At 55.9% G+C, this 16,247-nt stretch overlaps 1 protein-coding gene across 1 annotated transcript; it reads left to right on the top strand.

Moving 5' to 3' along the window:
* The first annotated feature begins 737 nt into the window (after positions 1 to 737).
* On the top strand, positions 738 to 15,314 carry CNGB1 (cyclic nucleotide gated channel subunit beta 1). Its single transcript, XM_090149611.1, has 33 exons — positions 738 to 1,153; positions 1,258 to 1,306; positions 1,374 to 1,455; positions 1,524 to 1,653; positions 1,821 to 1,863; positions 1,945 to 2,026; positions 2,536 to 2,617; positions 2,837 to 2,876; positions 2,964 to 3,099; positions 3,175 to 3,250; positions 3,469 to 3,505; positions 4,420 to 4,594; positions 4,869 to 4,982; positions 5,717 to 5,846; positions 5,956 to 6,144; positions 6,210 to 6,426; positions 6,777 to 6,912; positions 7,706 to 7,771; positions 7,871 to 8,028; positions 8,473 to 8,649; positions 8,886 to 9,094; positions 9,578 to 9,628; positions 9,740 to 9,826; positions 10,140 to 10,204; positions 10,417 to 10,539; positions 11,234 to 11,375; positions 11,622 to 11,781; positions 12,094 to 12,191; positions 12,275 to 12,358; positions 12,429 to 12,547; positions 13,039 to 13,185; positions 13,303 to 13,498; positions 14,064 to 15,314. The coding sequence occupies exons 1-33, from the start codon at positions 1,067 to 1,069 to the stop codon at positions 14,286 to 14,288; spliced, it is 3,912 nt and encodes a 1,303-aa protein (XP_090005737.1). The 5' UTR covers positions 738 to 1,066; the 3' UTR covers positions 14,289 to 15,314.
* The last annotated feature ends 933 nt before the right edge of the window (positions 15,315 to 16,247 follow it).

Below are 16,247 nucleotides of genomic sequence, written 5' to 3'. Positions count from 1 at the left end.
AGGGATTAGGGGCGCTGGGAAATGCCGCTGGTGCCGCAGGGCAGGAGGTAAACGGATCAAGCAGCAATTGGCAGGCTCAGCAAGGGGAGGCTTAACCCAGCCCAGCGCAGATTTGTTGCCTCCTGCCCCAGATCCTTCAGGCCAGCACCGAGCGCAGCAGGACGGGTGCCTCACACTTGGGGTTCCTCCTTACACCGCACCCGGAGGGCGGCCAGGACCCAGCAGCGCTGCTCGTGCCCCCACGGTAAGTGCCTGGGGCTGACCTGTGGCTGCTGGGCTTTCTAGGATGTTCTCAGCTGCTCTGTTTTGGGGTCTTCTAGCTCTGAAGTCGGGCTGGCAGCCGGGAGGTGGGCAGTAGGAGATGGTTGGTATGGGTAATCCCATTTGCAGGCAGCACGGTGCTAATGTCTGGGAAGGTGGGGTGGGCTTGGGATCAGCAGGAGCCTCTATGTCATGGGGTGTCCTGGGGTGTCCTGGGGCACGGGGTCATGGGGTGAGTGAGCTGCAGGCATTGTCCCTGGGCTGCTTGCAGGAGCTGCAAGTGTTCCAAAGCGTGGTGGGAATGGCAGTGTGCTGCACGGTGTTCCTTGCTGTCCCTTTTGTCCCCTGGATAATGTCTCTATTTGCAGCTCCTTAATCCCTTATATCCATGGGGGGTGAAAGGCAATTTCTTAGTTGGTTTCTGGTCATCAGGCCCCTGGTGTGGGGTTTACCATCACTCAGGCAAGAAGATAGAGGCCCGAATGGGATGGGAATTTAGGGCAGAGTGACGCTCTTTGGAGAGGGAACATCAGGAGATATCCTCAGTATGAGCCATCAGATGTCCTCACTCAGCTGCCACCAGGTCACTGTGCCACAGCAAGCGGGGTGAGAAAGGGACGGAGAAGTACAGTGTTTGCTGAGCACATGAGCTTAAATGAAGCAGGGAGGGTGGCTCGTGGCAGGGGTGAGGCGTGGGGCTGAGCCGGCCTCGGTCTGGCTGTGCCCAAGCAGGAACAAGGAGGAAGGAAGCCCAGGACCTTTGCAAGAGGACTGAACTGGGGACGGCCGTCCCCGCTGCACGGCAATGCTGGGCTGGATCGAACGGGTGGTCCCACAGCCCCCAGCACAGAACCTGCCTGAGGAGAGCCCTGCGGCCCCACAGCCTGCCAAGGTGAGCAGGGGAGTGGAGAGCCAGAGCTCATAGCATCCCTTTGGTGGAGGCTTTGGGGACGCCGCCACCCAGCACCTCTGTTCTGAGGCCATCTCTCACCCCAGGTGCCAGCAGGGAAGGCCAGCACAGGGGATGCTGCGGATGGCACGCAGGGTAAGCTCTGCTAAGCCCCCCACCCCCACCTGCATGCGGAGCAGTGACAGGAGCTGCCTTTTTCCAGCTGTTATCAAAGAAACAGAGAAGAAAGTGGAATTTGCAGTCGCTGAGGACCCGGCCCCTGCATCAGCATCGGTGTTTGAGAGGTACTGGGGTGCAGTGGGGATGGGGACACTGCTGCCCTGCGCCCGCCTGACACAGCCCTGCCCTGCAGCGTGGGGAGCAGTGTGCTGTCCTGGATCTCCCAGGGGCTGGAGAAGGTGGTCCCACAGCCAGCACCAGCTCCGGGGTCGCTGCAAGCGCTTGGGAAGAGCTTCGAGACCAGCGTTGATGTCCCCGACCAGGTGGGTCGTGGGCCTGTCCCCACATCCTGGCTTCTGGGTTCTTTTAGAAGATCCACAAACCAGGGGGAGATCCCTCTGCCCCACGTGGCTTCCTGCCTTCACCCAACTCTGGGCAAAGGGCAGATTTCCCCCCTTGCCCCACCAGGTAATACTTTCTGCCTTTCCAGACAGAGGTGCAGGTCCTCAAGGATGAGGATGAGGATGCTCTGGGTAAGGGGAGCAGTGAGCCTGTGGTTTGAGGTTCCCTCCTGATTGTCAGCTCCTGCACACCCAATCCTGCTCTCCCTGCAGAGATAACTCCCTTTGACCCCGAGGAGGATGAGCTGGATGGCTGCGAGCTGGAGAATGGCTTGGACATGGGCATGGAGAGCTGGTGGGTTCCCTGTGTGCAGCACCCCATCAGCGGGCAGAGGGGTGGCATGGGGTGGAGGGATGTAGAGTATGGGATGGGCAGACATGGGATGTGGGATGCAGGATGCGGTATATGGGATGGAGGGATGTGAGGTATGAGATTTAGGATGGACAGACACGGCACAGAGAGATGTGAGATACGGGGAGTAGGGATACAGAATGTAGGATGCATGTGGGATATTGGATTTAGGATGGAGTGATGTGAGATGGGAGATGAAGGATGTGGGATAAGGGATTGTAGGATGAGGGATTTGGGATAAAGGACTGTGGGATGAGGGATTTAAGTTGCAGGACACAGGATTAGAGGTAGACATGGGATGTGAGATGCAGGATTTGGGATTGTCTGACACGATGTGGGATGGACAGATGTGGGATTGGAGGGATGCAGGATGTGAGTTGTGGGATGGAGGGATGCAGGACGTGGGGTGCAGGATACAGGGTGATCTCTGACCACAACTACTCTCCCTGCAGGGCAGGAGCGCGCGTGCTGAGCTGGCTGGTGCAGGGCTTTGAGAGGATGGTGCCACAGCCAGAGGTGCCAAAAAGGCCCGAGGTGAGCACAGCTGTGGGTGCTGCTGAGGCATTGCAGTGCTGCAGCCCCTCTCCCAAGGCAATGGGGGGTTTCCCTGGGCATTCCCTGCCCACTCCAACACTCAAGCAACCCACTGGGGCCAGACGTGGCCTTGAGAGGGGAAGGGGGAGGGCAGATGCAACACTCAGAGCACACCGGGACAGCAGCAGCACGTGGCCGTGTCCATCCCTCTGTCTGCAGCCGGAGCCGAAGGAGGAGCGGTGCAGTGCCACAGCAGGAGGTGAGCGCTTCGCAGGGACGTGCAGTGCCCCCTCAGGTGATGTCTGCACTGCCTGACCCCTTGCTCTTTGGGACCGAACCTGAGCAGGCGCAAAAGGGACTAAAAGTCGGGTGAAGCCCAAAGACAACATCCCAGGAGTGGTGGAGCCGGCGGTGGGAGAAGGGCAGCCAGACCCAGGGACCACCACCCTCCTCCCTCGGTCCCTGGTTGGGGACAGCAGCAGGTATGGGCTGTGACAGTTCTGGTGGGGATGTGGTGGGAGCAATGTGGGGTCTGATGGGGGGTTTCTGCTTGGCAGCATGTTTGGCTGGTTCGTCCAGGGGCTGGAGAAGGTGATGCCACAGCCCGTGCCCAGGGAGAAGCAGGATGTGCAGGTATGGGGTCTGCAGGGAGATGCTGGGAAGCAAGGGAGGTGGGTGCTGGGTGCAGGGCTTTGGGGGTGGGTGGGTGTGCTGGGGCATCAGTGGGGCCTCTCCCAGTGCGATCCTGCTGCTGGGCCTGCAGTGTTGTTGCAGGTGGGAGGGCAAAGTGGGCCCTGGGGTGGGCAGGGAGGGCAGGGATCGTGCCTGACACTGCCCTTTTCTCCTGGCAGGGAGCAGCCACCACAGCCTTCAGCCCTGTGGAGGAAAGTAAGTGCTCACCTCTCACAGCCTGCTCTTCTGTTGTCAGATTTTGGGAGAGGGTACCCAAGGAAAGCAAGCTCCTGCTGCTGGGGGGGTTAGATATATGGCACGTGAGTGTATGCTCTCTTAGGGAAGAGCAGTGGGGTTTGTGCTGCTGCTTCTGTAGGGCACCCCAAGATGCTCTGTGCCAGCTGCTCTGCCAGCCATGAGCGCAGGGAGCGAGCTGCAGCACAAACCCACAGCTCCTAATGTTTTCCTTCTCCTTTTGTTTCAGGGGGCAAAGGGGCTTAGCGCCTCTGAAACAAATGGAAAACGAAGACAGAGGAGGGCTCCCAGCACATGGGATCGACCCATGGAGAGAGAGCAGCTGGGGAGGAAAGGCAGCAGCACCAGGAACAGTGGGAACAGAGTTTGGGGCTCATGATTTGGGGTGGGCAGTAGCCCCAAGTGCCAAGCATTGGGCGCACACCCCATCCCCACATCCCTTTAGGACAATGATGAAGTGACCCAACTGAGCCCCAGCCATTGTGTTTATACGTAACGCACCCTGCTGGAACCAGTAGATTTGGGGGGAGGGTGGGCTCCTGGGTGGTTTGGTACATATAGTGCAGAGCGGATGGCACAACTGGATTTTCTGCCCTTCTGTATTGCAATTGGTATGTTTCCTCTTGGTTTCATGGTGGATGTGTGAATTCCCCCCAGTGCCCCACAATAAATTGGTTTTACACCACACTGATGTCCTTATCCGTCCTGATTGTTGGTTGGGTACACGTGTGTGGGGCTGTGCACTTTGCAGCCCCATATAGGCAATGCTGGGGCATAGTGGGGTGCCAGAGGAGCTCCAGCAGTACCCGTGGCACTGCCCACTGGGGCCAAGCCTGGGGCTTAGCACTGCAGAGCTTTCTCCAATCCCTTTTCAGTTCATATTGTCCCTGTGGAGCCCCAAGAGATGGACCTTGTGCTGGAGGAGCTTGATGATGGCTGGAGAGCTGAAGGCATGCATGAAACAACGGGCTGGGATGACATAGCTGAGCTGGGAACACAGGGCTATCCCCTTCCCCCCATCGAGGAGGAGCTGCAAGAGGAGGAAACAAGGTAGGGCAGGGGGCTGTTTTTCTCCTGGCATTCTCAGGATCTATGGGATGGCCAAGAATGGCTCTTCCCAGTATGGCTGAAGGGTTTAGACCTCACTGCCATCCATTTGTCATGGGTTTTTCTGGGGAGATCGTGGCACTGCAGCCCAAAGCTGTGGGTGCCCCATCCCTGGAGATGCCCAAGGCCATGGATGGGGCTCTGGGCAGCCTGAGCGGGGGGGGGCACAGCTCAGTCCCATTTTATGCATTTCACCCGATGAGCTGCTCCTTTTCAGGCTGTGGTCCTGCGCCCCGAGTGCAGCTGAAGAGCAGGAGGAGGAGGGAGAAGAGGAGAAGAAGGAGGAGGAAGAGGAAGAGGAGGAGGAGGTGGAGGTGGAGGAGAGCACAGGGTGAGTGCAGCACAGGGAAAGGAGACCAGCGTGCAAGCAGCGGTTGGCTCAGATGCATGTATGATGCTTTGGGGGAGGGTGATTTGGGGATGCTTTCGCAATCCGTCTGGTTGCTGGGTTTGCTGCTGACGCTCTCCCGGTGCTGCACGCATCTCCTGGAGACGGCAGCGCCGGCTCCGCAGCCACCGTAGCAACAGCGCCAGCAGCCCTGGGCTGTGCCTGATCCCGGGGCACGGCGCTGCCGCCAGCTCCGTTACTTCCTGCATTTGGCATCGCTGGGAGCAGGTCGGAGCTGGATGCAACGACAGCAAGTGCTGCCGAGGAACAGTAGGTGCGTTTTTGCTTCTTTTCCTGCTGCAGAAAACAGCCACTGCAGGCAGCGACTTCAGAGCAGGGGGTATTTAAAGGGATCTTCCTGTTCAGTTTGTGGTTTGCTGTGATTTCACGTGGCGAGATGTCCAACCCAGCACTGTGGGTGTGCTTTGCACGCTGCTGTCGGTCCCCTGTGCTACAGTGGTTGGTGAAGGAGGCACTCTCCATCCTCCTCTCTACTTGCTTATGGGAAAGCACAGATGTCAACAGGTTCCTAGGTCAGGGAAACACCTCCCAGCCTGAAAGGCTTGATGTGTGCGTTGCTGTTGGAGCAATGGGCGGCTTGGTGCCCTGCGGCTGGACCCTGAGGGCTGCCTCACCATGCCCAGCTCAGCCCCAGCTGTGCTCCGTCTGTCCCACAGGACCCTGCCCCATTTCCTGTGCCCCTCCACAGATGAGGGGCCAGAGGACACTTTCTATGCAGAAGAGGCCCTCAGCTTTGCACGACGGGAAGAAGCTGAGATAAGCGATCTGGAAGGGGCTTTCATACAGGTACGGAGCTCCACGTGCACCTCGGGCTCAGCTTTGGTTACACAGCACCGCACCACAAAGGCTGTTTTTCTCCTTCAAATGGCTTTCTGTTTCCTTTTCCATTCTGAAGGTGCAAGAGCAGGCGGTGCAGGAAGAAACTGCAGGAGCAGACACTGCAGGTACGGCGCAGAGCAGCGCGGTGTTGGGTCAGGATGTGCTGAGCACGCAGAGGCACCGCAGCGCTGTGCCATGGGTGCGCGCAGCTCACCGTGCTGCCAATGCCAACGAACCACCACCAGCCCCGCGTCTCTGTGCTGACGTAACCGTCCTGTCTCCGACCCTTCTGTCTCTCATTGCAGCCCTGCCCTTGCTTGAAGCACCTAGGCACCTAGCAGCATGGCCAAGCGCTCCCGAGACGTTGAGCTAGACCGGCTGGTGCACGACACGCCGCCAGACCGCGGGGACGCGTCCCATCCCATGCTAGAGCAGCTCCCCAATGTCCCCAGCTACCGCATCCCCGTCCTCGCTGCCGGCAGGTGGAAGGCTGGAGTGGTCAACCCCAATTTTTGCAATGAGGAGCAAACCCCTGCCCACCCCTTAGGTATTAGGCGATGGGCTTGCGTGGCTTGGGGGTGGGCGCTGTTCCTAGCTGCTTCTTGTATAGAAACACAAAATAAAAGCACGCTTCATGTTGCAGCACAGAGGCTAGGGAATGATATTCCTCTTTTTCTGCTTCACCGTGACGTGCCTTGCTGCCTCAGCCCCTAACAAACAGCCACGAATGACAGCTCCCACTTGGCTGCCCGCAGACATCCTGCTGAGCCCATTGCACGCACACCTTCTCTCCCCAGCGTTCCCACAAACCCACTCGTGCTGAGCAGACAGGAAGACGGGTGTCTGGCAGGGCACTGAGCTATGGGACACCCCTCACTCTGTCCTTGTCCCCCCCAGGGCTGAGGTGCTGCCCTGCTGTGGGCATCGAGGACGTGGACGGTGGAGGTGACCCCGTGGAAGATGATGGCACCCGCTTGCCACTGCCCACCCCCGGCTCCCCACACATGCTGGTGGTGCCTGGAGCCTCCCCCAGGTAGGGACCCCCGACCCCAGTGTGTGCTGCCTCAGTGCTGGAGCAGGGAATGAAGGATGGCTGTGTTTGCACGGCATGATGGAAAAAAGAAAGGCAGCTGATGTTGTCTCCCTGGACTGGTGCAAGGTTTTCAACGTGGTCCTACAGCATATCCTTATCTCCAGATTGGAGAAAGATGGAGATGTAGGTTAGGTGTCAGGAGTAAATCCTTCCCTCAGAGGGTGGTGAGGCGCTGGCACTGCTGCCCAGAGCTGTGTGCGCCCCATCGTGGAGCTGCCCCAGGACGTGGATGGGCTCTGGGCAGCCTGAGGAGTGGGGCGGGCAGTCCTGGCAGGGGTTGGGGCTGGGTGGGCTGTGAGGTCCCTTCCAACCCAACCGTTCAGTGACGATTGTGATTCTCGGTGGCACTGCCAGCTGCTGCCAGCAGAGGGCTGAGAAGCGCCGTTTAACCGCCTTTGAATCAGCATCCAGGAGCCGGGCTTCCTTTCAGACCATCATCAGAAGTAGGAAACAGCAACTCAGGCTGATCCCATGCACGCCCCACGTCTCAGACACTCTCAGAGCCAGGGTCCCAGCAACCCACTGCCATGGCTTTGGGTTATTCAGCCCCGAGCATCTTCCATGGCAAGGAAACAAACTCACTGCCCCCAAATGGGAGAGTTATGGGGCAGAGCTCTGTGCTGCCCTTGCACCACTCACACTGCGTGACATTGGCTTTGCTTCTCATCACAGGAGATGCAGGCTGGGGGTGTGTGGGCTTGCAGCTCAGCACAGCTCTGCTTTGTGCCTGCAGGAGGAAGGTGCCAGCCCCTGCAGATGGCCTGGGAGAAGGGAACTGGGACGAGGAGCAGCGGGACAGGTACGTGGTGGCAGAAATAGTGCAGGTCTTGGACACGCGGGGACACCAGAGGGAGAGGGAGCGGTGCTGGATGTGTCCCTGTGCTTTCCCACCCCACAGCCTGCCTGAGCGCATCGGCTCGGCCACCAGCCAGAGCAGTGCTGTCATCCACGACCGCCTGCAGGAGCTGGTGAGGCTCTTCAAGGAGCGAACAGAGAAGGTGAAGGAGAAGCTGACTGACCCCGATGTCACCTCTGATGAGGAGAGCCCTACAGCATGTGAGTTCAGGTTGGGTTGGGAGGCTGGGAATGGCAGATTAGGCACGTGGGATGGGGCAGCCCTGGTTCTATGTGCAGGCTGGGGGACAAGAGGCATGGAGCAGCTCCACAGAGCAGTGGGCATGGCCCTCAGCTGCTGGAGCCCAGGGAGCATTGGGGTACCGCCCTCACGCGTCAGGTCTGTGTTTGCGTGGAGCCAGGGGCAGGACTCAGTGCTCCTTGTGGGTCCCCTACAGTTCAGGATGTTCTGTAGTTCTACAACTCTACTCAGAGGGTGGCGAGGCACTTACACTGCTGCCCAAGAGCTGTGGGTGCTCCATCCCTGGTGGTGCCTGAGGCCATGGATGGGGCCCTGGGCAGCCTAGGCTGGTGGCAGGAGGGGTTTGGAACTATGTGATCCATAAGGTCCCTTCCAACCTAAGCTATTCTGTGATTTTCTCCCAGCACCCTCCAAGCCAGCACCCACAGCACCACCCCCACCCCCGGGGGATGCACAGGTGGGGGAAAAGCCAGCGGAGGATGAGCACTACTGTGAGATGCTGTGCTGCACCTTCAAGTGCCAGCCCTGGATGGACCGCCTGAAAAGCTACCAGTTCCCCAGCAGCATCGACCCACTCACCAGTGAGAGGAGGAGCGTGGTCAGGCTGGGAGGAGGCTGGGTGGGACATGGAGGGGGCAGCAGAATTTCTTTACTCAGAAGGCAGTGATGCCCTGGCACAGCTGCCCAGAGCTGTGGGTGCCCCATCCTTGGAGGTGCTCAAGGCCAGGCTGGATGGGGCTCTGGGCAGCCTGGTCTATGGGAGGTGTGGGCTTGCATGGCAAAGGGATGTGCAGCCAACATGTTTCCCTGTGCTTAGATCTGGTGTACGTGCTATGGCTGTTCTTTGTTGTCCTGGCCTGGAACTGGAACTGCTGGCTGATCCCTGTCCGCTGGGCCTTCCCCTACCAAACGCCAGCCAACATCCACTACTGGCTGCTCATGGACTACCTGTGTGACCTCATCTACCTGCTGGACATCGTCGTCTTTCAGACTCGCCTGCAGTTTGTCCGAGGAGGAGACATCATAGTGAGTGGCAGCATGCATCCCACAGAGGGTCGTGGCCATGGGGAAATCCTACCCATCACCCCCAGTAGCAACAACGGTCTGGCTGTTGGTGTCTCCCACCATGGTGGGGTTGATCTTCACCTTCCCATTGGGGCTGGGTCTGCTCAGGGAAGATCCAGATGTTGAGGTTTTTCCTGTAAGCCCTGGTTTCTGTGGTGCTAGGACTGCAGTGCAGTTCCTCTGGGGTGAGAAATGAACAAGGCTTGTCCTGAAAAAGGGTGAGATGAAGGCCTGCAGCCAGGTCTTCTGCTCCTCCTTCTCTGCTCCCCTTCCATGCACACCAGGTTCCCCATTGTGGTAAAGGAGGGGAAAGCCAAGCACGACCACATTGGTGGTGACCTTGTTCTCTGCAAACATCACTCAATCACACAGTTGTAGAATCCTTAAGGTTGGAAAAGACATCTAAGATAACCTTTCCCTCTCTTCCCTGCTATTCCCCACCAGAGCGACAAAAAGGCCATGAAAGAGAACTACCTGCGATCGCAACGCTTTAAGGTTTGGTGTGACTTTATTCCTTTGTGCCTCCAGTCTGTGACATGGCCTGTAGTTCCACCCCACTGGGCCTGCAGGTCCCCATTGATGTCCTTCTCTACGTATGGGTTTCAGATGGATGTGGTGTGCCTCCTTCCCTTGGATTTCTTCTACTTCAAAGTCGGTGTCAACCCTCTCCTGCGTTTTCCCCGCTGCCTGAAGGTGAGTGGAAAAGTCCCATGCTGATTTGGGTGGCTACAGCCATACTACTTAATGAGAGGATGCTGTACAATGGATGGCAAGTCTTGTTTCAAAGGCCTTCAGGGGCTGTTGGTCAATATCTCCATCTTATTACTCTCACATTTCCAAAGAAGGGTGGGTACAGATGGAGCCAATTGTACCCGTGGCTGTTCGTGCTGTGGAGGATCCTGGGCAGTTGGGCTCACAGATGTCATTGTGGGGAGGTGTCCCCTGGTTGGTGGCTTCTCAGGAAGCCACGGCATGCCAGAGCACACTGCTCTCCTTCTCCTCCCAGTACCTGGCCTTCTTTGAGTTCAACAACCGCCTGGAGGCCATCCTGAGCAAGGCGTACATCTACAGGTGAGGGGGATCATTTGTGGAGGGAGGTGATATCAATCACTGTTTGTTACTGGGGAAAGTGTTTTTGGCACACACCAGTTCTGTCTTTCTGTCTTGCCCTAAGGCTACTGCTTGCTGTCCCTTGTGATGCCAGAGCCAATGCCGTGTGTTTGTCCCAGCAAACACCATGTCTTCTTCCCTCCCATTCACTCCTTGTACTTTTTGTTGTCCAGAGTGATTCGGACCACTGCCTACTTGCTGTACAGCTTGCATGTGAACTCCTGCCTCTACTACTGGGCGTCAGCCTACGAAGGTCTGGGCTCCACCACCTGGGTCTACGATGGGGAAGGAAACAGGTATGAGCCAGGACTTGGGTCATCACGTAGCACAGCATGCTCTGATGGATGGGAGCAAGAAATGTGTTTGGTTGTGGCTGGGTCTGTATAAATCTCTGAAGCAAGGGTTGTAGAATCATAGAACTATTAAGGCTGGAAAAGACCACTGAGATCATCCAGTCCAGCCATCAACCCATCACCTGTGCCCACTATGGAGGGACCCAGGAGAAGATGTGGGGAATGCTGAGGGTGAGAGGAGTGGTGTGGGCAGAGCGGGTGAAGGGGCTGTGGCTGAGCTGAGATCTACAGCAATGATGGGTCAAAGGGGCTGCAAACTGGGAGCTCGGTGCTGGGGACAAGGATGCCACAGGAGAAGAGAGCACTGCACATGCAGCACTTGGCTCATGAGCTGAATGCTGCCTGGTGAGTAATGCCCACAGCTGTGTGTTGTACAACATGGGCAAAATGAGATACCAAATAATGGTTAATTAACTCAGCACCATTCTCCTGTGCAGTAAATGAGAGCTGGCTGAAAAAATAAAGGCTTGTGCAAGTGTGTTAAAGGCTTATCATGCACTGTAAGTGGGAGAGTGACTGTCAGTGTTTCCTGCTGTAATATGGGCTGTATTATGAGCATGGTACATGGATGGTGAGCTCAGTCTGGGGGGTTTCATGCCTGAAACGTAACCACAACTGCATCCTCTGCCCCTCCCAGCTACATCCGCTGCTATTATTGGGCAGTCAAAACCCTCATCACCATTGGGGGCCTGCCAGATCCCAAGACGCTGTTTGAGATCGTCTTCCAGCTGCTCAACTACTTCACGGGTGTCTTTGCTTTCTCTGTCATGATTGGGCAGGTGAGTGGAGGGGGTCCCAGCTGGGATGGGAGGCAGGCTCTGCGGTGGGGTCGGTCCACAGTGTTACTTCCATGTTTGTGTTCCCCGAGCAGGGGCTCCTTAGCTGCTCAGCAAAAAGGATGTGGTGGATGCTGGGAGCCCCCTGTTAACACACAGCTGATGTCCAAACTCCCTGAGCTGCTTGACCCATATGAGAGGTGATGACAGCAACTAAAACCATCTCTTCCAACTCTTCCTGCCCTGCAGATGAGGGATGTGGTGGGTGCTGCCACTGCCGGGCAGACGTACTACCGGAGCTGCATGGACAGCACCATCAAGTACATGAACTTCTACAAAATCCCCAGAACAGTCCAGAACCGGGTCAAAACGTGGTACGAGTACACGTGGCATTCACAAGGCATGCTAGGTGAGAGCTTCTAGGAGGGCCATGTTGTGCTCAGAGGGCCATCATCGTGCTCCGTGTGTATTTCACTACATTTGCTTTGCTAGTTGTCAAAGAGCAGGCAAGCAAACAGTACTATGGGTTTGGGGCAGGAGATGTTTAGTTAACCCTTTTTCCCTATACATATTTATGGTGTGTATGGTATTGGATATGGGCTTGCGCATGGGCTGCTAATGGGATGCAGAGCTGTGGCGTCACCCATCCCCACTGCAGCACTGGGTGCTGAGCTCATTGGGAAAGTGCTGGAAACACAGTTTTCTATTCTGCATCTCACAGATGAGTCTGAGCTGCTGGTGCAGCTGCCGGACAAGATGCGATTGGACATCGCCATCGATGTGAACTACAGCATCGTCAGCAAAGTGGCCCTCTTTCAGGTATGCCTACAAGGTGGGCTCTGTCCCGCAGTGCCCGGCTCCATTGGCATGGGCTGACTGCTGTTGGCTCCATTTGGGCTCAGGGCTGTGACAGACAGATGATCTTCGACATGCTGAAGAGGCTCCGGTCGGTGGTCTACCTGCCCAATGATTTTGTCTGCAAGAAGGTACTGGGCTGCTGTGTGGGATGGGTGTCCCATTTCTGGGCACCCCGCACTGTGTCCATCTCTGTTACAGGGGGAAATCGGCCGTGAGATGTACATTATCCAGGCAGGACAAGTGCAGGTGCTGGGGGGACCTGATGGCAAAACTGTGCTGGTGACACTGAAAGCCGGATCGGTGTTTGGAGAAATAAGGTCAGCAAAGCACTGCTGGGAGGACACAGCCCTCTGAGGGGCCATGGGCATGTAGCATCCTGCTTGCCTACCCATAGCCCATCATACTCAAGGATGGTTCAGATTGCAATATTAAAACTTCAGAGGGCAGGTGGGATTTTATTAGTAGAGTTTCGTTCTTTAAAAGTGAGGCTTGGAAAATTTCATTGTGGGTAATAATAATTAGACCCTGAGTCCTCTAAAAGAGAGAACTGGAAGCATATGATGGGAAGAGGGAGGTTTTATAGTAAGGGTGCTGTGCTGAGCCCATTAGAATGGCTTAGGTTGGAAGAGCCCAACCAGCCCCAACCCCTGCTATGGGCTGGGTGCCCCCCAGCTCACACTGCCCAGGGCCCATCCATGGGCATCCATGGGGCAACTCAGGGATGGGCACCCACAGCTCTCTGGGCTTTGGCTGCAGCAGCTGAAGGTGACACAGGAGCCGTGCTTAAGTCTCTTGGTGTTCCACTCAGCTTGCTGGCAGCTGGAGGAGGGAATCGCCGAACTGCTAACGTTGTGGCTCATGGATTTGCCAATCTTTTCATTTTGGACAAGAAGGATTTGAATGAGATTCTGGTGCACTACCCTGAGTCTCAGAAGCTGCTGCGTAAAAAGGCCAAGTGAGTGTGGGCTGGATGGAGTGGTGTGCTGAAAGCTGGCCTGAAAGCCACCGGAGAGGTTTCTCAATCACAGGTGATCTAACCCTGTGCTGACATCATCTCTTGTCTTTGCTGCAGGAAAATGCTGAAAAACAATAATAAACCCAAAGATGAGAAAGGAGGGCCTGGAGACCCGCTGATCATTCCCCCCAAAGCTGACACCCCCAAGCTTTTCCAGGCTGCTCTGGCTGCTGTGGGGAAGGCAGGAGGCAGAGGGCACCTGGCACAGCTGCGCTGGAAGCTGAGGCAGCTGAAGGCAATGCAGGAGGCACAGGTCAGAATGGGGAGAGTGAGATGGGCAAACAGCTGGGAAGGAATGCACTGCAGCCACCAGGCTGGTAAATACCCAGAGAGGTGCTGAGCACATCTGTGTTCCTGCAGTGCTTCGTGAAAGCACAGTGAGGCTTCATGCAGGTCCCTCTCTGGAGCACATTGCTATACTGATGGAGCTACCCCCTTCTCTGGTGGAGCCAGGGCATGAGGATGGGCCCATCTGGGCACCTCTGCAAAGCTTTTGCCAGGATAGAGCCCTCAGGGGGGCAAAGCAAGAGTTGGTGCTTTGGGTGCAAGGAAGCTTTGTTGTGCCTGTCCTACCTTCCCTCACCTCAAAGCACGCAGGCTGCAATCCAGCTGCCCTGGCTGATCTTTGAGGTCCCTTCCAACCTGAGCCATTCGATCAGTCTCACGTGGCTCACCTCAGGGAGCATGCTGAGCAGTAAAGCTCCCCAAAACACACTTTGTGCAGCGCAGATGCCAAAGCCTGGGGATGTGGCTGGCGTCCTGCTGTGAACAAGGGTCTCCCAAGGCTGATTTTGCCCTTTTTAATCTTTGTACTGCAGGATCCCAATTTCAGTCCAATACCACCAAAGTCACCGGTGCACCGGAGGTCACCCACTGCCTCCCCCAAGGCAAGGCCCCCTCCAGGAGAAGAGATATCCTCAAAATCTGCTGATAATTTAGTCGCTATCCGTGTGATTCCAACAGCCCAGGAGGATGAAGAGATACTTGCTGCTGAGATCTCAGAGAAAGAAGACGAGAAAGAAGACGAGAAAGAAGAGAAATGAGAACAAAGCTGCTGTTGGGGCTGGTGGCACAAGTAGGAACTGGGCACATGCCTTGGGTAGAAGCTTTCAGTCATTAACTATTCCTACAGATTGGAAGTAGGCATTGCTAAGTAGGTGCTGCAGGTGGGCTCTGCCTTTCTTCTCTGCTTAGACCTTCACCCACTGCCAACAGAACCCGGAGCTGTATGAGGTGGTGAGGGATGGGCACAGCTGCACGGGGTGGGGGTCACCATCCCTGGGAGGGATGTGGCACTGAGAGACATGGTTTAGATTGGCCACATGTGTTGGTGATGGTCTCAGACTAGATGGTCTCAGTGGTCTTTCCAACCTTCGTGATGCCATGATTTGAAGTTCTGTGCTCTGGAAACCTGTTCTATTGAGCATCTGTGTGCACGTTCCCTCTGAATATCAGGCCTGAGATCTCACGGAGGGACAGCCCAGAAGAACTTGGCTTTTTATGTCTCTGAATGGTTAATGAGTGCCTGCTCAGATAAAGCATGAAGAGTTTTTCACCTCCAAAGCTGAGTCACCCGAGGGAGAACAACAAGACTTCTCTGTTGGACCCAAGGTCGTCACAAGCAGTGGGAGCGTGACTCATCTGGAAAGGATCTGGGCTGCGATCCGGAGCCAAGCACAGACTCAAATCACCATAGTGAGCACACAGGGGGACCCCCCGGCCTCACACTGCCAGCCAGCAGCTCCTGGGGGCGGAGGAGAAACCCAAACTTCAAGGAACTCCCGCATGCCCCGTGGGCACCTGCTGCTCTTAACATCGCAGAGGAAACCCCAACCTCCTGCCCGCCTCCCTCTGTATTTTGAGTCCTCAGCTATTTGCACGTGGTTCCCTGCTGGGCAGAAGCAAAGTGCTTGGCGGTACAGAAATACCTCCATAAACAAACCAGGAAACGTGGCAAAGTCAGGCTGATGTGCTGCTGTGATTTGATACGGTTTAGTGGAACAGTTTACATTGGTAGTGCTCTGTAACAGCTTTCATCATCCACCCTATCTACAATAAACACACTTAGGTTATCGTTCATTTTCTGTGGGTTTAGTTCAGAATTCCAGGTTTCCTGTGCCTGGAAGTGGAGCAGCACGGGAGGGCACTGCAATGCTCTGTTAAAAGCAACACAAAAATGCTTTGGGAAAGGTTTATGCTCTGTTGGAATGAGAAAACAGCCTCTCAGCTTCCTGCAGGATTCAGATAGGTAGATGGCAGAGGGGTGGAACGAGATGATCTTAAGGCCCCTCCAACCCAAACCATCCTATGATTCCATGGAGAGGGGAAAAAGCCGACCCACACTGACTCATACATTTCCCAGCACATTTCAGTGGCCGTGTAACACTGCTAGTAGAATGTTCATACCTTTTTGTCACAGAATTACAGAATCCCCACGGTTGGAAAAGACTTCAAGGTCATCCAGTCCAACCATCCACCTACCACCAATATTTCCCCACTAATCCATGTCCCTCAGTACAACATCTCAACTTTTCTAAAGCTCCTCCTCGGGCAGTGACTCAACCACTTCCCTGGGCAGCCCCTTCCAGTCCGGACCACTCTTTCATTTCATTTTTCCTAATATCCATCCCTTTTCCTGATTTCCATCCTTTTGCTTCATACCCAACCTTCTTCAGTTCCCAGAAGGAGGAAAGAAAAAAAAAAAAAAGCTTTCTGAAGTGACAAACGCTTGCAAGAGGATTTGAGTTTTCAACACATGGCATTAGAAGATAATGGAAACATAACTGGTAATTCTGGAAGCACATGAAGGCTTAAAGCCATCCCCCACTGGACCTGTTTACGGCTTTAGCGCTTTGGAGATTATTCCCAGGTAATAATTAAGGTCGAGGTGGGGTTGGGCTTCCAGCCCATCTCCCTTTGCCATGCAGGGCTGTTGGGACAGGGCAGCTCCATGTTCATCCTGCTGGCTGGGGGCTGGCAATCAGTCATCCCTCTGCTGCAGT

This window comes from Phasianus colchicus, chromosome 13 (assembly GCF_987193195.1).
Source record: "Phasianus colchicus chromosome 13, bPhaCol1.hap1.1, whole genome shotgun sequence".
NCBI lineage: Eukaryota > Metazoa > Chordata > Aves > Galliformes > Phasianidae > Phasianus > Phasianus colchicus.
This window is presented reverse-complemented; position numbering and strand designations above follow the sequence as displayed.